At 42.8% G+C, this 20,387-nt stretch overlaps 2 protein-coding genes across 3 annotated transcripts; one reads left to right on the top strand and one right to left on the bottom strand.

The window, feature by feature from the left end:
• The first annotated feature begins 329 nt into the window (after window positions 1–329).
• LOC310988293 (large ribosomal subunit protein eL22) lies at window positions 330–5,014 on the top strand. 2 transcript variants are annotated; one of them, XM_083974838.1, is made up of 4 exons: window positions 330–414; window positions 1,078–1,185; window positions 1,367–1,491; window positions 4,815–5,014. In XM_083974838.1, the coding sequence occupies exons 1-4, from the start codon at window positions 403–405 to the stop codon at window positions 4,957–4,959; spliced, it is 390 nt and encodes a 129-aa protein (XP_083830964.1). In that variant the 5' UTR covers window positions 330–402; the 3' UTR covers window positions 4,960–5,014. The 2 variants fall into 2 exon arrangements, with proteins under 2 accessions (XP_083830964.1, XP_083830963.1); XM_083974837.1 differs by having other exon boundaries at window positions 364–414; window positions 1,075–1,185.
• A 2,115-nt stretch (window positions 5,015–7,129) lies between these two features.
• On the bottom strand, window positions 7,130–19,543 carry rcc2 (regulator of chromosome condensation 2). The gene is made up of 13 exons (XM_083974587.1): window positions 19,436–19,543; window positions 18,235–18,452; window positions 17,616–17,709; window positions 15,412–15,555; window positions 15,158–15,289; window positions 14,218–14,306; window positions 13,303–13,417; window positions 11,801–11,967; window positions 11,499–11,679; window positions 10,839–10,944; window positions 10,114–10,186; window positions 9,866–9,943; window positions 7,130–8,300 (listed from the first exon to the last, which is right to left on the bottom strand). Exons 2-13 carry the CDS (start codon window positions 18,433–18,435, stop codon window positions 8,196–8,198), a joined length of 1,485 nt encoding a protein of 494 aa, XP_083830713.1. The 5' UTR covers window positions 18,436–18,452; window positions 19,436–19,543; the 3' UTR covers window positions 7,130–8,195.
• Between the last annotated feature and the right edge of the window lie 844 nt (window positions 19,544–20,387).

The following is a 20,387-nucleotide window of genomic DNA, read 5'->3' as shown; positions in this document are numbered from 1 at the left end:
TGCTATAGCCTACTGATATAGGTTTGGGTTTGGTTTGGAGTCGGTCCAATTTTTTATTTTTATTTTTATGAATGTGAAATTTTCAGAAATTAAATTAAATTGTGCAAAAAATGAAGTCCTCTTCCTTTCCTCAAAGCAAACAAAACTGTATTTTTATTGCGGCTGGATCGTGTGTCCGGTTTTCCTTCTAATATAGTTTTTGTACATCCAGCCAAAACACTTACAGTGATAAAAAACAAATATGTGCGTTTTCATACTATATTATTTCCTATTAAAAAAGGTTAATAAAAAGGTCTAATATCTTGTTAATCAAACCCAGATCCGATCAGTCGTTCTGCGATCGACTTGTTGGTTTTAGCGCCTGCGCACCAGCGGCTCCTCCTTTCTGTTAGCTTCTCCGCCATGGCGCCTATCGTAAGTCCAGTCGCCTGCTTGTAAATCCAACAAAATGTCGATTTTCCTGCGTGTTAAACCCAGAGGAAACCGACGGGACGGAGATACGGTGTTGTTACGACAGTCACGTCGACAGAGGGGGGTTCTGGCCCGGTTGGGAAGTGTATTTTTATCAGCTTGTTAGTAGCCCGAGGCCCGGGGGTTAGCTCCATGGTTAGCTCGTTAGCTCCGTAGCGTCGCTCGCTCACCACGTTGTTACCGGAGCAGACACGCGTGACAGCGGGATGTTTAACTGCAGCCATGTAAAACTGTACACACACACGACAGTAATGTAATGACATAGTCCGGCTACTTTGTCCGTGTGTTGGTTTGCAGCTGTAGCCGTGCCGGTCTCAGATATGTAGGAAATAGACCTTTGCTCATGTTAAAAGTCAGTAAACCTTAAAGCTCCTGTGGCCTCAACGTGTTTGGATCGATTTCCACTAAATAAATAAAACACCGCAGGATGAATGATGAGACACACTGAGGTTATTGACCAAACAGCTGCCATGTCCCGTCCACTGGGCAACGAGCTGTCCTCTCAACGTGTGTGTAGATGTGTGGTGTGATCTCAGTGAAGAGTTGAGTCTTTGTTTGATCTGATCCTCTGTTTTTGTGTGTGTGTGTGTGTGTGTTTGTTAGCAGAAGAAGCAGAACACCGGTAAAGGTGGCAAGAAGAAGAAGCAGGTCCTAAAGTTCACCCTGGACTGCACCCACCCCGTTGAAGATGGCATCATGGACGCTGCCAACTTTGTAAGTTCACCCACCAAGTCGTGAAGCGTTTGTGTACATCCATCCACCACAAAAAACATTTCAACTGATCTAAACCTGTCGCGTTAAACATGATGTTTGAGCCCAGAGTGCAGATTTCTCCCCTGAGCACCGATCATCATCATCAGTCATATCAGACTTTTGTGTGACGTGTCTTCAACAGGAGCAGTTCCTTCAGGAGCGCATTAAGGTGAACGGGAAAGCCGGCAACCTGGGTGGAGGTGTGGTGTCCATCGAGAGGAGCAAGAGCAAGATCACAGTGTCCTCCGAGGTCCCCTTCTCCAAAAGGTAAGAATCTGTCATCACAAGTGGTTAAAGCAGAAGTAAGCGATATTTTTGTGTTGATATAAGTCTTAAATAGTTATATCTTCCGACAGCAATCACTTACATAGAGTGTTTGGACCGAAACACGGGTCTCTCAGTTACTCTGCTCTGCTCTGAGCCGAGGAGAAAACTTTTCTCGTATCCTACAATTTTTATCCAATGAGGAGAGAGAACGGCATGAAGGGCTGTGTGTGCAGCCAAGGGATGCGCCTGAATGTGGTGACGTAGGGACGAGGACCAATAGATCCATGACGAGGGCGGGGGCTGCTAACTCCATCGGCTGACAAGAGGTTATGGTGCGTTCAAGGCAGCCCGTAACTCGTGTTTTTCCGACCTGTGAAGTCGTACCAGTTCGATCTGGTACGAGTTCACGGGTCGGAAGTTACGAGTGGCCGTTATAGTGACTTTCACAGGTAAAACAGGTCGGAAAAACACGAGTTACGGGTTGCCTGGAACGCTACTAAGTCGTGACTTGAAGCTGTAATTTACGGTTTCAAAAGCCTGCCTGGAACGCAGCATTAGCCAAAACGCGCGGATCGCTTACTTCTGCTTTAACTTGAACTTCCGGCGTCTAATTGATGCCGGAAGCTGAGACATGGCTGCATTCACGCTGTGTTGGATCCACATTAGTCTGTTAACACACAGTCCAGGATCTGGATCACCCCTGTCCCTGTTAAAACGCTGTCTGAGCTACTGGTGAGACCATGACGGTGTTTATAATTCCATTATTTAAACATATATGCAGCTTTCATGTGTTTGACACATCGTCCAGCTCTTGTCTGTCATCATGGGATGTGACCACAGCTTGGTAGAAGTCTCCATCAGCAGGTGTAGATGTGAAGGTCAGTGGGTCAGCTGTCATGTGTCCAGACCAATAGGTGGAAGCTGAAGATGAGTTGATGTCTGCCAGTAGTTGATGTGTGGATTGCGAGAAGATCGATTTATCGGACAGTGGGACCAAACACAGGTGCATCTGAATAAATGCAGTCATTTTTGAATATAATTGGAGAAGTAATTTTTTTTCCCCATTTTCAAATAGTGAAACTCATAGATTCATTACACACAGACTGAATTATTTCTTCTCGTTATTTCTTTTAATTGTAATGATTATGGCTTACATGTAATAGAAACCTAAAGTATCTCTATACAATTATAATATAGTGAAAAAGTTCACTATTGTAACCTAATGATGTCACACTCTAATCAGCTGATTGACTGCAGACTGCTGACCTGATCTCCATCATCTTCTACTTCACTGAGATGCACCTGTATATGGAGCAGTGTATCATGCTAATCCAGTGGATCACAAATTTCTAGCGACCCCCCGCCGTCAATCAAAATGCGCCAGCTGAGATATTTTTATGTTGCATTTTATTTGAACTCGATTTATATTTGAGGAAGTGAAAGTATTGTATACAGTTGTATATGATTATGTGTGGTGTTTTTAATCATAATTTTAAAAAGAATAATTTGTTAAATATATTTTTATCAGTAATTAAAAAAAAAAGAAATTATTAGACATTTCAGGTGACCCCATTTGAATTCCAGGCGACCCCACCTGGTGTCCCAACCCCAAGGTTGAGAAACATTGTTCTAATCTGTCAGAAGGAATGACTCGACGGTAGCCCTGAGAGCTCATGCTCTGAATTTGGAAATACAGATTTAGAAAACTCGGGTAAACTGCACAGAGGACAGAGTCTCTGGTCCGAGGTGAACTTCACTGTGACATCATAATGTGCAGCTGAAACATCACGGACCAAATATGGAGGTAGTGAGCAGATTTCCTGCAACCACAAGGTGACAGACTCTGTTGACGGTGTCCTCTCTTGTCAGAAGCTTCACTTTGTCCTGAGAGTGAAAACTGATGAGCTGTCCATCAGTGATGGCCAGTATGAAACGTTTTACATCCTGGCTGAACCATTGTGTGATATCACCTGCATCAGTAGTGTAAGAGTGAAGCTACAGGAATGAAGAGCAGGCGGTTTGACATCTCAGTTACCCTGATTTAACAAGGAGTCGGACATGTTTACTGAAGAGTGTCAGTGCTCTCATGCTGCATCACCACACTGTCACTTTTTTCCCTATGTAACACAGTAATGTCATATCTGCAACAATCAATACGTTGTGTGATCACTGGAATAAAGCTGAAACAAATATTCAGTTAGTCAGAAACCAGAGAAGTCTTGAGTCATCTAGAGACTGAATTGAATCTGTTGATGACATAAGACGGGAGGACCCTGGCATGATGGGAGGTTTTCACATCACCATGTGAAAATGCCTTTTCAATGAAGCAGGATTAAATATGACCTTGTTAAACGTTATATTCAGTGTGTTGCTGTCACCCACCTCAGTGTCCACATGACAGTGCTTTAGTTTTACAGTGTTGGGCACATTACTTTTTAAATGTAATTATGTATAGTTACTTGTTACTTTCCCCAAGTAACTGAATTACTACATTATAAAATAACTGATTACCAGGAAGAGTAACTATTGCGGCCAGCTCAATGGGAGGACTGGATGGCAGACTGGTCCATGGGAAGGGAGGGCAGGCTGGTCTCACATCTGGGGAAAGAGGAAACTCACTCTGCACCTCGACTACTAACCACAGTGTGGTTTTCCACACAGCAGTCATTGTGTAAAAGAATAACAAATGCCTCAGTACAGATCAGTGGTCGCTGTTGCCGGTGGGTTTTTTAAAATTTGTTTATTATTATTAGCGTGTTTGATTCTCGTGTCGGACGTCGTGCTCAAGTGCAAGTGGAAAAGCAAAATAAAAAATTTAAAAGTTGAGCCGCCGTCACTCCTTAAAAAAATCCTAGCGTAAACACTGAAAACAGTAACTTTATTGATGACTCGTTACTGAACAAAGTAGCGCTGTTGTTAACACTGTTGTTTTAACGCTGGTATTCCCAGCACTGGTTTAAAAACCCACCACTTCTGCTGCTGGCCACAGTACTCAGGGTTTCTGAGCAACTTGCTGGAACATTTTTCAGTTTTTCAGTTTATTTTTCTGGGAGGTAGTCCAGGTTTCAAAAGCCAAACACTTCACATTTTAAAACAAAGTCGATTCATAATGATACAAACACTGCTTAGATGAATGTCCCACAAAGCTTTTCTCCCTTCTGCTGATCCACTCAGTGGTTTACAGACAGGGTGATGACAGTGAGTCTGGTCTCTGTGAGCTAATGTACCTGAAACAGTTTGACCACAATCCCTGAAGTCTCTCCACCATGTTGCTGCTAGTTAGTAAACTCATGGTCGTGTTGTTTCCACCTGTTGTCGTGCAGATACCTGAAGTATCTGACCAAGAAGTACCTGAAGAAGAACAACCTCCGTGACTGGCTGCGCGTGGTGGCCAACACCAAGGAGAGCTACGAGCTTCGCTACTTCCAGATCAACCAGGATGAAGAGGAGGAGGAGGATGAAGATTAAATTGACGATCCATCTGATTTTGTACATTTAAATAAATGTTGTTTACAGTACAGAACATCAGCTCAGGTGTGTTTTTTTCTTGTCTTGGGGGGTTTCATACCATTGTGGAGCTGTTCTAACTCTTACATATGAGCAGCACAGTGATGCAGCGGTCAGCACTGTTCCTCATTTTACACATTTACAGTTTTTCTCAGTTGCTAAAACACTAGACCCTGTTGTCTGAACCAAATTCTCAGTTGCCTGAACCCACTGATTGAATCAGTCACTCTTTTGGCAAAACCATCAGCACTTTTCACCTGTTTAGACACAACTTACCAACACATTTTCATTGTGATGCACCTGTGTTGCAATGCAGAGCACAGGTGGCAAAAGTCAAACACAACTAAAGCACAAGTTTCACCGGTTGAACACAACTCAAAATTGATAACACTTGTGTCCAATGATGTGAGGGAACATATATAAGCCAGTTCAGGATGAAGTCCTGTGGCCTGACCCAGTACAGAGAAATGATGCTGTGGCTGAATGCACTTCTCATTTCTATATTTTTTACGTAGGCTTACTGCATACAAATGCTAAATGCACAAGATTTGTTTGTTTTTGTACTGTACAAGTGCTACGTGTAAAATGCACAGGATTTCAGTTTTTTTTTTTTTTTTTTTACAGTACTATATACAAGTGCTAAATGCACAGGTTTTTTGTTTTGCAACATGCATTTATGGAGGGAGAAGAGGAGGAGAGGAAGAGGAGAAGATGAGAGACAACAGAGTGAAGGAAGAGAGGATGAGGGAGGGAAGGAGGGATGAACTGGGAAGAAAAAAGAAGGAAGGAAAAGGGGACGAAATGGACGTGGGGAGGGAAGGAGGAAGGTGAAAGAAAGGGAAGGAGAGAAGTGCTGCAGTAAATGCACAGGTTTTTTGTTTTGCAACATGCATTTAGCCCACAGTGAACAACATTTATTTCTACAGCTTCATGTCCTGAGCGTTGTGTTTTCTATTTTTCTATGTAGTGTTTAGTGGCTGCTCAGTAGTGTTTTTAATTTTGATTGACTCGGGGCATGATTTGACAACAGAGTTCAGTTTTGAGAACAGATTAAACTGTTTTGAGGTGAAAGTTTGGTTTTGCAAGAAGAGTCTGAGGTTTTGTGAATGTAACTTGAAAATTGGGGTTTGTGTTCACAGTTTAGAGAAAAGGTGAGCAGCTTTCAAGAAATGTGTCTTGGCAATCGAGAAAAACTGTAAAATTAGTTTTAACTTCTTTGACACGCTCGACTAAGACCAAAACAATAGATGTTGACTGCTAAATTTTCAGTTGCTTACACACCGTTTGTCAAAACAGAAAAGTTCATGTTCAAAGCTGAACCTAAAGGTGAAGGCTGAAGCGAACAGCAGTTCACATTATAGACTGAAACAAATTTATGACCTGTATTTTGTTTCATTGCTTTTGAAAAACAGTTGATTGAGCTAATGCAAATACATCAATCACAGCTGATTTCCATCTGTATGTACACGTAACATCTAGGAACCACTCAGGTGTTGAGGTTCTTTCAGTCACATGGCCTATTTGGGCTGAGAAAAGAAAGACAAGGAAGAGACAAACAGAAGACCAGGCAGATTAGCTGTGACTTTGTATTTTTCATTTTTACTGTATTTCTTCTGTCTGTAAATTGTATTCCACGCATCTATGAATGAACAGCAGCTTCTTTTTCTGCTGTAATTTTCAGTTGCTTAACTGTAGACATTTAGTCCATTTACGTGGGTCGTTCAGTTTTTGTAGTGTTTGCAAAAAACCGAACAATAAACCCAACAAAAGAGAAATGTAGAGAGGTTCAAAGGAAACTACAGCACAAAAGTCAATTAATGATCAATACAATAATCTGTTGATTGTAAAACAGCAGATCTGACACGTAAAATGATTCAGTTTGTGTTATTCCATCAGTGTTTTTATGACTGTGCTGTGACTGACTAGATGTTTCTGTTGAAAGACGTGTCTGTTTAGTTTACACTGTTTTTGGAATTGTGTTTTAGGTGTGATGTGTTTACAGTTTGTCAAGTATTGACAAACGCAATCGTAAAAAACTAAGTGTGTACAGCACTGAGTATAGTTACAACAACTTTGGTCTATTAAGTTTTAACACCTGAGAAGAGAAGTTCACAGGAGAGACGAAGAAAACTCAATTTACATGAATCTTTATTTAACCATTTCACTGAAAAACAATATAGTCCAGAGAAATTTCACTATAAAAAAGAATGCGGTACAGATAGGAGAAAACACCTCTGCTGTTTTTAAAACGAGGACATGCTTTCTGAGACATCCAACCATGTCCAGACAGCCTGTTATTGGTTGTAAAGGTTCTGACCTGCTTGTGAAACCCCTTTGCGCGCTGGAATAGTTAAAATTACTCAAATCGTTAAAGACGAGAGCTAGCAGACACTGTGGTCTTGGAAGGACTGAGGTGTGCATCCTTGATGCGAACACTGAAGACTGAAGAAGACAAAAGGAATGTAACATCGAGTGGAGTGCACTAACTCAGAACGTCATGTTCCAAATCCTGATTGTAACCTGTGGCAGCTGCACACACACACACACCAGCTCATACTGCCATAAACATTAACGCAGACCGATCGGCTGATCGTCTGAACAACACAAACAAAAAACTTCCATATCCTGAACATACATGTAGAAAAAGGCACAGGTATGGAGTGTTGGTCTTTGAAAACCCCTTAGTAGGAAAAGACTGAGGGTTCTGCTGTAGCACCCGTAAATGTGACAAACAACTCTATCATTTCAAATACTGCAACAAAGAAAACAACAACAGAACAAGAGACATGAACACATCAACGTTTGGCTGTTATTACAAAATGGAAAAACGGGGGTTTTGGGAAGCACGACTGCCGGGTGTGAGGTGCTTGGAGCAAACTGTTGCAGGTTCGCCCGAGGTGGGAAGTGAAGGTGTGTGGACCGTTCGTGGTGAGAGCTGGACCGCCCGGAGGGCCGGCCCGCCTCCAGTCCCGTTTTCTCTGATTTCATTGTCCAAATTGGTGCGGAACCAGTTTGCTGGTAGTTGAGATGTGTGGATATCTTTCGGACTTTTTGAGTGCCTCCCCCGTGAACTCAACCATCCCACTAGCCCCCACCACCGTGACCAGCAGTGACGCAACAGGCCAGGTGTTCCTGCTGAGCATTGCTGGTCTCTGCTCCAGTGAAAAAGGTTGAGGTCGTTGCTGTTGCCGGCCCCCTCAGATTGTTCGGGGGTTGTACTCAGGCAGCTTCTTCAGCTTCTCCTGTTCCTGCTGAGTGTCCTGTCTGGCGATGACCATGGAGTGAGCGTAGCCCATCACCACCTGAAAGAGCAGCACACATGGACTCAGTCAACCTGACATCGGTCGTCCTGGGTAACCTGTACCATCAAATCAACTAGTGATAGATTATAAATAAGAGCACAGGTTTGGTCTGTCTGATGATTAACAAACTAATAAGACAGATAAAAGCTGATGTTAACATTAGACTGTGTCTGTTGCAGAGAGGGCTAGTTCATGTTTGAAATGTTTCACCTTTTTTAATTACATTAATTATGATAAAAAATAATGATTAGTGTGAAGATCACTGTTGTACACACCAGAGATGTAGTTTTTATGTCAGGTTATTGTCAGAGTCTTGTCATCGTTCAACTGAAGACCTTGTCAAAAACTGGCATCTCTCGGGGCGGTGTTTAGCTCAGTTGGTGGAGCACCCGCCCCATGTGTAGAGGCTATAGTCCTCGCTGCAGGCAGCCCCAGTTCTAGTCCTGCGTCTGACGGCCCTATCCTGCATGTCATTCCCCCCTCTCTGCCTCCCATTTTCTGTCTCACTCTGAACTGTCCTATCTAATAAAGGCATGAAAAGCCAAAAAAATTATACTGAAAAAAAACTGGCATCTCGATTATAGGGCTGTTGATTCATAATTCTAACAAATTAATTGGAATCAATATTGATATGGGCACCTATGTATTGGAACTAGATTGGATTTGAAAGAAAAGGTGCGTCCCTATTGTCAAGGTAGTGTCAAAGCAGATTCCTGTTGTCATGGTAAATGATAATCACACGAGCAGGTTTGTCATCTTTCTGCCATGTCGTCACACTCAGCTGTCTATTGCCATAATCCCCATAGTCTTAGGAGTAGGTTCATCACCTTTAATTGTCGGTGCATGCTGTTTTTAGATCGGCGGGGCAGAGACGTGTGCTCTGCATGGCGCGTGGTACTTTCGCCTTTCCCTCATCAAACATCACAAATACACAATCCAACACGTTACGAGACAAGTAGTTCAGAGTATTTGCTTCATGTGTCGTAATGTTACATAATTATAAGGGCTGGCCCAAAAAAATCGAAGCTTCGTTCATTGCCATGGTAATCGATCATGAAGTCCGTGATCGATTGTTTTTTTTCCTCTTCCTTTTTTCCTTTTTGACACCGGTTCTCATCGGCAATTGTTACATTAAAATGAGTAGGCGACTTGGCATCATGGAAACCTGCCTGATTTTGGAGATATACAGTGTCCCGTCAGACGTTACGATCGCGCACCCCCCCCCCGGCCGCCGAAGCTTCGATTAACATCGATTTTATGTCCGCGAAGCTTCAGCCCTAATTATTATACATCATTATTTCATAGCGTGGTGAATGTGCAGGTCACAACTTGTCCACAAGAGCGTTTTGGAGTTGTTGGATTGTGTATTTGATGAAGGAAACGTGGAAATACCATGCGCCTCTGTTGCGTGAGCTGAGCAGCCCGCGTCTCTGCCCCGTCGTTCTAAAAGTAGCTTGCACCGACAATTCAAGGTAATGAACCTACATCTAAAACTATAGGGATTATGGCAATAGGCGAATTTGCCAAAAATGTTGAACTATCCCTTTAAAGAGCCGTTTATTTACCTGTTCGATGTAGACACCATCTAGAGTCTTGACCTCCTGGGCAGTGGTGGAGGATTTAGGTTTGTTGTCTCCATATCCCTGAAGGACACAGACAAGACACAATCAGTGTTGAGCTCCTGACAATCACAACAGCCGATCAATGATCAATATTCAGTTTGTACAGACACTGTTCCACCGCTTAAGTCTCATCTTTGTCAGCTCAAAAAAGCCTGAGAAACATTAACATGGGCCGAGGCCTCGGGTCTTACCAACTCTCCAAATGTGGGGGAGGGGCCCCAGCTGATCGTACTCTCATCTGCAGCAACGAGGATGCTGCTCTTCCTGTTGAAGACACAGACAGACACACACACACACACCAGACAACATCAGTGTGGAGCCAGGGAGGGGAAATTAACTGATTAGCTTCTCATGGTTTACTCTGTACAGATCACATTGGACATGTTAGGTATCACAAGAGGGTGTGTTACAGTGTGTCCATCTTAACACCTCATTTCAGTACGTTTACACAAGAGTTGAAAAAAACTAATTATTGCCTCAATTGGACTGTAACTGGACAAGTTAAGAGCATATAAACACGTTGGTCCGACTAGTACCAACGATTCAGTGTGTTTCACAGTGCAACCAGCCAGAAGATGTGTTTTATAATAATAATTTTAAAAAAGACAGTCCAGGGTCCGACCTGAGTCATATTTTCAGGAACTGTAATTGAGAACTCTAAGTTATTTATTTCCAGTTTTTACAGGTGACAGTAAAGTCAGCTGGACATAGGTGTATTAACCTGCTGAAATTACACGTAGACCACCTCTGTTGAGGAGGACACCATCAGTTATTCAATTTTCTCTGTTGTATGTAAACTGGGACAAGGACAGAACTCCGAGGGGACGCTCCACTCAGCTGTGCATGTAAACGTACTGAGTGAGTCAGACCACAGTGGATTGGACCCTTCAGTCAGAGTAAATCTTCAGGAACTCACCCGCAGGCCAGACTGCGGATCTTCCAGCCACACAGGTCCTGCACAGATTTGGGATACATGGTCGACTCTCTGGAAGTGTTCGTCACCCCCCAGAAGAACAGCCCCCCTGCAAATACACCAGCGATCAGACGTCTACAGTCACAACAGCACAGACAGCTACAGGAATTATCTGCATCACTCCAACTTGACTTGTAGATCAAGGTTTCAGATTGTCCACTTTTCCTGTTTTATCTGAGAGTTGATCCATGAGAAGATATATTAGTGGTTTAAGAAACAAAAACTATGTCAGTGTAGCTTAACATTTCTATTCTGCAGCTCTACAACAGGTCAGTCAGCCAATCAGAGGAAAGGAGCCCCTCCTCTGATTGGCTGATTGCTTTCTGATTGAATGAATACAAATAGAGCAGATTTCAGGTAAACACTCAGTAAAACCAAATCCTGTGAGGTTGGATTGTGGGTCCAGGTGGACGGGACTGTTTTGTTGTGGCATCACAAAGTTACAGAAGTCCTAACCCTCAGTTTCTGAACACAGACTGCATGCGTTTGTGTGTTTCGACACTGTCGCAGTGTTTATATAGAACCTTGTATAACCTTTACAAGTCATGGAGATCTCACATTATACTCTACTAGACCTTTACGGCTGCTGTGGCCGTTTCTTACCCATCTCGTTGACGGCGAAGGAGCACTGGTATCCTGTGTAGATCTGACCGGCGCCGCGTCCAGGAAAGTCAAACAGTTTGACCATACGAGGAACCATCTCATCTTTCTGCTCTGTGTGGCCCAGACGCCCGTAACCGCCGAAACCCCAGCTGAACACTCGCTTCTGAGAGTCCAGCACCAGCTACACAAACACACACACGGCGAGGACGTTAGGTTTTCAGAGATGTCACTGCTCATCAATGGGAAACACTTCTGTTTAACCTGATTCATTGGTAATGAGACTGATGGGAGTGTTTGCTCACTGTGTGGTTACCCCCGCAGGCCACATCTCGAACCACCACGTTGGGCACGGGCGTGACCTGGCCGTCCTTGGACTTCTCGATGAAAATGGCCACGCGGCGGGCGATGAGCTCACAGTCGAACTCGATGCGTTGAGCACGAGCGATGAACTTGCCATCGCTGTTGTGACCTGCAGGGACACAGATGAAGGTTCAACGTAACAGAATCATCTCAGAGAGCACAACTACAACACCAGCAGCGCCGTGTGAGGCCGACACCAAGTTCTGCTTTATCAGCCCAACATTTCCAACATCAACTCTTCACGTTTAAATAAATTAGATGGCGCCCTCTGGTGGGAAAAACTCTAACAGACCCTATGTCCCATCATTCTGACAACATCTGTAATCAATTGACTTTGTGAGGTGGTACCAACTTTCCAAAATGGCCCCTCGGCACCAATTTTCTCCCAGACTTTAATTGATAATTAAAGGGATAGTTCAACATTTTGGCAAATTGGCCCATTGCCATAATCCCTATAGTCATAGCAGTATGTTGAATGCTGCTCTCTGATTGGTCCATCGCTGCGTTCCACGGTCTGTTATTTCTGTATAATGACCGTCGTCAAGTATAACAGACCGTTGCTAGGGACGCCGCTCTGATCAGCGCAGCACAGAAAAGAGAAACTATGCAGGACCTTACCTATTTTTACCATCATTAAACAGCTTGGGACTAATAGTGATGTTAGATAAATGACTTGTAACTTGTTACAAGGAGAGTGGAGGCTCCTTCCACATCGTGGCTGGAAACCAAACCTGCTGATCAGAGCCTCTGACCCGGTGTCACAGCTCTCCTCTCGTCTCCGGCACCGCGACACAAATGCGACCCGTAAACAGTAAGGTTAATCTCTTGTTTATGACAGATACGACTACACAAAATACACACATTGTAACACGTGTATGGTAATCCATCGATCCACTGATTGATTATCAAAGGCTTCAGATGCACGACCGGAAGGAGGCTCAGCAAAACAGTCGGCGTGACTTGCAGATTCGCTAAATGATGCAATTATAAATCGATGAAAGTCGTATGTTGATCAACATTATGTTTCAAATTAATTATTATATATATTATATTATTATTATAACTATACATTATCCCTTACATAGCGTGGTGAATGTGCAGGTCACAACTTGTCCATGAGAGAGTTTTGGAGTTGTTGGATTGTGTATTTAGTTTGATGAGGGAAACGTGGAAATACCGTGCAGCTCACGTCTCTGCCCCGCCAATCTAAAAACAGCTTGCACCGACAATTAAAGGTAATGAACCTACTCTAACACTATAGGAATTATGGCCATAAATATCCATCTAAGTCATTCACTCACACACACACACACACACACACACACACACACACACACACACACACACACACACACACACACACACACACACACACACACACACACACACACACACACACACACACACACACACACACGAAAGATGACGACACGGTTGAACGTACCCAGCTGTCCGTACTCTGGGCAGCCAAAGGAGTACAGGTTTCCTTTGCAGTCCACCACCATGCTGAACTCAGCACCACAGGCCACCTTGACCAGCGGCTGCCCGTTGTAGGAAATCTAAGGGAGAGAGAGGAGGGTCACAGACGGTACCATAACAGGTTCAGTATGAAGCTTTGAGAGGACACCGCCTTATTTTGAATTAGTCTTCGCCTGATAAATAGTTCAACAGTAATGGCTGCTCCCACAGCTGGTTACTTATTTAGCCAAGCCTCTCTGTATTACCGGTATTACTAGTGCACTGTTTGTACGGTAAACAGCCGTTGTTAGGAAAACATTTAAATAAATAACTCTTTTGGGTGTAGGCTGTGATAAGACTGAGTCAAGTTTTGTAACGTGCAGTCTGCACTGCAGCCTGCTCACGTAGGTTAGTCCATAGTGATGAAACACTGACATAACAGTACGACTTTCTCTTTTCAAATCATCAGATACAAACTGTGCCTCTTTCACAGACGACTGGTTGAATTACTTCAGTGAACACGAGTGTGCACCACGCAGATGTCCACACAGTTAAGACACTTTCGTTTTGTTACAAAAGTCAAACGGATTGCGATTATTTTGGCAGATACTGTAGTTGTGATATGAGTCACAATGACAGTTGAAATTGTGATATTTTCGTCGACGGAGGGAAAAAAAGGAAACTGATGTCGTGTTTTTTTTGTTGGGTCTTGTACCAAAAAATGTTGTTTCTTTACATATGGAAAATGTTGTAGGCTACGGAGTGTCTTTGCAGCAGATAGGCGAAAGTGTGATGAACGATATTTTGATTCATTGTGCAGGTTAAATTACTACAAAACCTGTTTCTGAACATCTATTTGCATATTTATCTGTGAAACCATTCTAAAGAGAGTGACGCTTACCGCTGCTGGGCTGAGGACTGCATCGGTCTGGTTGCCTTGGCCCAGCTGGCCCAGTTTGTTCTCACCAAAAGAGTAGGCAGTGCCGTCCTCTGAGGAGAAACAACAGTTAACGGCTGCTAATCATTCTGTGCTGATGTTTACAATGACTTTAAAAACACAGAGCTAGAAATAGTGGATCCATCATTCAACTCCCACTGATGGTCAGCACCATCATAACCTTTTTTTTTTTTTCTTAAATTTACACACCAAAGAAACCAAAACCAACAACCAAAAACAAATCTAACAAATTCTATACATATATCTATTTACACAATTGAAATGAAAAGGAAAAATAGGCTTTATTGTTTCAAATAATCATATAGGTTTTTAATGATTTTTTTTCTTCTTTTTTTATGATGTTTTTATAGCTTTTCTGTTTTGCATACCATGTAATGTTTGATGAAGTAGAGGATTTCTATTTTGAATTCCTGAATCCTTGGTTCTTTAAAAGGACCACTTACATTTGTGAATAGGGTATTTTCCCTATAAAATTAAATGATTCAACAAAACATTTCCCTTACCCTAAGGCTTCTCTCATCATATAAGAGAATTATATCTTTTTTCCTAAGTTTAAGCTTTACAACACTTATAGTTTCAAACAAACGTCAAACTTATACCCAAAACAATTTAACATAAGAGCATTCATAAAAAAGGTGACAAATATATTCCACCTCCTGCTCACAGAAAGAACAGTTCAACATAAACATCTTTAAATTTGGAGATGCCCTGATTAACAGGGTCAATTAAATACTAGAATCTTAAATGAAACTAACTTCATGTTGAACTAGTGTGCTGGGTTACACAACAGCAGACCAACAGCAGCTGAAACAGCCTCGGTCGCTGCGGTCAGCTGCTGGAATGCAAACACAGACGTCCCTGGGTGATAAGGTAGTGGCCCTACCTGTGAGTGCCAGGGTGTGATTGCGTCCGCAGGCTGCGGCGACGATCACCTGATCCGCCAGGGCCTCGATTAACTTGGGAGCCTCCAGGCGCTTGGTGTCGCCGTGACCCAGCTGACCTTTGTCGTTACGACCTGCGGAAGCCAGAAACCCAGATCAGTGGCCGACTCAGACCTGCTTACAAATCCTCTTTGTTCGCAATCTGTAATGGGAGCCGTGTTAACCGGGTTTAAAAACCCCAAAACGTGTTACTTACCCCAGCTCCACAGCTTGCCCTCGGTGGTCATGAGGAGACTGTGCGCGGAGCAGGGACCGGACACCACACAGCTGACCTGCACATCGTTCAAACAGCCGTAGCGGTGGGGACCCCACAGGTTCTGGCCCAGGTTGCGGAAAGCAGCTAGAAAAAACGGTGGCAGCGTGATGATCACAACCTGATAATCATTTCATACACAGATGATCTGTCCACACTTTTCATGTTCCTCTCTTCCTCCTGCTTTGTGAGCATCAAAACCTTCAAATGTAACAAACTGGCTGAATGCACTGTCAGCTTCCATCCTTCAAATAGTTAAAGGGATACTTCACCCAAAATCAATAATTCACCAATTTTCTACTCACCGTCATGCCAAGGAAGGGTTGGGAGAACTTTCGAAGTTATCAAAAAGCATTTGGAGTTCCAGGAGGGGTCTGGCTGGCAACAGATTTTCAAATAATGGCGGTGGATAGAGTTCACGTTTAAATCGTCCAAAACACACACTATGAAACATCCAAATACCTCCATACTGCTCGTCCTACTGACCCAAGTGTCCTGAAGCCGCCACATGAAGAAGTTGTTCGGAAGAAATTAATTTGATCTGTGTTTTTAGCCTTGTTGTAGTAGCAGCTCCCAGTGGCTCCCAGATGTGTGAGATTTACTGCGAGATGTTTGTTTATCGTTGTAAACCATCGATGTATGATGTAAACACGGAAGAACATCTTGCATCAAATTTCACGCATCTGGGAGCCACTGGGAGCTACTACTACAACAAGGCTAAAAACACAGATCACTTTTTCATGTGGCGGCTTCAGGACACTTGGGTCAGTAAAGACAAGCAGTATGGAGGTATTTGGATGTTTCATAATGTGCGTTTTGGACGATTTAAAAGTGAACTCTATCTGCCGCCGTTATTTGAAAATACCCTGGAACTCCAAAAGCGTTTTGATGACTCTGAAAGTTCTCCAAACTCTTCCTTGGCATGACGGTGAGTAGATGATCGGTGAATTATCGATTTTGGGTGAAGTGTCCCTTTAAGGTCCTGTTCTGAATTAATTAGTCAGAATGCAATGTGGGAATTGATAACTAGAAAAATGTAGAGTAGCTCTGGCCTCATGTGTCTAAAAAAAAGAAAAGAAAAAAAGTGGTTTTATGAAAAATAAAAAAATAAACATTTATGGTTTTCAAAAGGTAATTGAAAAGGACGCTCAGATCAGTTGAAGACAAACTGCCAACACTTCCACAAGGAGTGCTAAAAATACCCAACTAAACCTTTATATAATTATTTAGGGAGCGCAACAAAAGAATGATATGAATGTGTTTGTGCTGCTCTGACAGGCACAGCATCTCTCTCACCCATCTAGAGACGCTCTTTGTCTATGCAGCTGCTCCTGCCGACACCCCCACCCCCCATTCAGCCTCAACAAAGCTGATTTATCAGTGTGTACCAGAGTAGTGAGACAAGGATGGAACAAGGCTATGCACAGACTGCCCCGGGCATCGTGGAGGGGGGGGGGCACCAACATGCATACATATGAATGGGCATTACTGTCACAATCAATTAATGGGGATCACACTGGTTCTAACACATATGTTGCCTGTGCATCCCAGAAAAAGACACGCGTGTGTGTAACCTATCGTGGACCTCACTGAGTCCTTTCACTCTCCGTTACTGACACGCTGGAAAACCTCATCAATCCTTTATTGATCCGTCTGGCTGTACACTTTCCTACATCTCATCTGCACCACAGGGACTTGTCAGAAAACAGTGGGTGAGAGGAGGAGATCCATACATCAAGTCAAAGAACCTGACTGGGTTTATTTACATGCTGGGACCGTTTCTCGACACCTTCTCTGTGACTCTGTTGCAGGTTTCCACATACAATCTGGGAAACGGGCTCCAGGAAGCTGCACGTTCTCTTTGTTCATCACATAAAGTAGTCCCAGCATGAAAATCCCCTTCAATTTGGTTTCTAGTCACTAAATCAGCCTAGTTTTTCACTTTGCCATGCCTGCTTACGAGTTAACTTTCATGTAGAAATGACAATACGTTTTTATTGCTCATATCTGACAGCTGTCAATCGCTGGTCGCTACGGCAGTGAACTAAGTGAACGATAAACTAAAAGTGCAGGAGCAGCGAAGAAAGGAGGAAGTTGTGGGTCTTCCTCTCGACCCATCCAGGCTATCAGACAGAAAGATATCCTACCTTGTTGTTTGGGCACCTCCTTCCTTCCGATCAGATCCCAGTTGGTTGCTCCAAAGATGAGCAGCTGGCCTTTCACCTTTGGGCAATCAAGTTTCTGTAGAGAGGGAACAAATATGTTAATAACATTAAAGAAGAAGTAGAAAAAAGATGACATTGTAATCTGGTAGTCTGTAACTGCAGCTGGATCATAACATCTGTGGTTTGATTAAAGGAAGCACACTGCTGCCATCTAACTCCTGATGAACAAGGTTTTCCAATCAGTGTATCGGACACAACTATCTGCAAACCACTCCTGTAGACAAAAGCAAAACACTTGCTACAGAAAACACCCCCTTCCCTCAGAAACAAACAGAGGAATGCTAAGTTCAATGTCAAGTGTGTCCTACGTCATAAAGAAAACAATAAAACTGATGACACCAGTACAAGCACAGATAAAAAAGACATGGCTGACTAACTGGCGGTGTTAAAGATAATATCCTGACTTATTAGTCACTAGAAAAATCACAGGATACTTAATGTTTGTCTTTTCTTTTTCCCTCTCAGCTGCTTATTTCTGTGGCCACACACAGGATAAAGACACCAAGATAGAAAACACTGGTTATCAAGTTTTCAAACCCACTATTTTCTCCTTGACATCGTCGGCCACGGTGACGGGCTGAAGGCCAGACTTGGTGGCGGGCTTGCCGGGTTTCTTGTTGTTCTCTTGCTCGAAGTCGAACTCGTCGTCGCTGCTGAAGTCCCTCTCTTTCCTTTTCCCGCTGGTCCTCTTCTTTTTCATGCCTCCATTCCCTGAGATGTCTGTCACCTTCTTGCGTGGCATTTTTTTCAATCAAAAAGCTGTTTCCGGGCAAAAAGCAGTGAGTGTTAAGATACAGAGTGTGACAATACTGTGTAACTTTGTAGTGAAACTATGAAGTTAGTGACTTCCACTGGAGATACTGCAAAACATAATTCAAGAATAACTTTGGTAGAACTATATGGATACACAGATTCATTCATAGGTGAGCACAATGACCCAATGAAATACATATTGTCTTTACTAACAGCTACTTATTTGAGTACAACAGGGCAGCACACATCATGAGCATCATTAAAACAGAAACTCTCACACTTCCCTTTCTACACACACACACTTTAGCAGAGTACTGTCTGCATGTGTCTTTAAGGAGGAAGTTTACTACACATAACTAAGCCCGGTCTTCACTGTTGTCAAGCACCGGCCATTAAAACTCAAAAAGGGTCTCAGTTTTCTTGCAGAGCCTTCTTCAGCTCTCATTGAATCAATTAGAAACGGAAACCGGCGGAAGAAACCAAAAAAAGTGTCGTCAAACTAAAACCCGTCGTCCCGTTGTGTCAAGACCGGCGGCTAACGGCTACGTTAGCCTCATTAAGCTAACGAGCTAACACCGTGTCTCTTTGTTCACACTGAGCCGGGCACCGAGCTAACTGCGGGCTAACACACACACACACACACAACGGGCACACGGAGCTGCGCAGCCGCCACACAAACCAGCCGTGTACAGTTTGTACTTTGTTCAAAAAGAGGAACTTGTGTCTAAATAAACCCGGTAGAGAGGTGTAAAGCCCCGGGCTGCGCTGTGCGGTTGGTTGTGCTAACGGTGCGCTGTCGCTGTAAGCTAACAGCCACTCTAAATAAAGACACGGGCACCAACGTTACATGAAACGATGCTACAACAACAACAAAAAACTTTTTCATCATTTTCTTCAATGGACGGGTTGTTAGTTAAACGCGCGAACAACCCGCGTGACTTCAAAAAACCATGTTTGTAATGAGTTAAAGGTAAGAATAAACGTAGTACCGGTGATTTCCTGATTCAGCAGCTCTCTGTCCGTCTCCGGTTTGATTGATTTGAACAAAAGAAGCTGCAGTCTGCTTTCACACCACGTGGTCCGCATTTACTATTCATACAGGAAACCAAACACTCACCATCACGGCGGAGGAGGACGGAGCAGCAGCAGCGCGGGGGTTTCAGTCTTAAACCACCGGCACCGGATAACGGTGAAGACAAAGCTGAGCTGAGGAGGCTGATGGACGGGGAGCACCGGACTGACTCACTAACAAGATGCAACACCTGCCACAACACTTCACATCAAAACTTAAAATATTAAAACAAGAGTTAATCTGTGTGTCAATTGTTTCTGGCATTATTATTATTATCATCAGGCTAGTACGTATAGTAGTAGAAAAGATAATAGGCTAATATTCCATATTCATAAAGCCAAAATGTCTAATACAACCCCATCATTCCCATTATTTTCAATCGAATTAAAAATGTATTTTGAGTCTGTATTGCATGTTGAATCAAACAAGAAATGTATATCAGCGATTGAATTTTATTCAAATTATATTAAGTAATCTTGTCTGCCTTTATAACTTGTTCTATGTCTTTAATTTCATTTTTTAAGGTCTTTTTTTAATTTTTTTTTTATAATTTATTTCTTTTATTAGACATATTTATTTATCTTATTTATTTACTATATTTCTTATTATTTATCTACTATATATTAGTTCTTTAAATGTTTTGATAATGTTTGCCTTTGTCATGTCTTGGAATGTCTGTCGCTTTGTTTTTTTGTTCCTTGTTCAATTGGTGATTGATGGTTATTTGATGATAAATAAATATTATAAAAAAAAGAAAAAGATAATAGGCTAATAACAAGGAACTTATTGATCTGACAAGTTGAGTTTCTTTTTTTTTGTCCCTCTTGTCAATGTTTTGTTGTTTGTCAGGTTTTTTTGTTATTTGTATT

This window comes from Trachurus trachurus (assembly GCF_905171665.1).
Source record: "Trachurus trachurus genome assembly, chromosome: 7".
NCBI classification, from domain to species: domain Eukaryota; kingdom Metazoa; phylum Chordata; class Actinopteri; order Carangiformes; family Carangidae; genus Trachurus; species Trachurus trachurus.
This window is presented reverse-complemented; position numbering and strand designations above follow the sequence as displayed.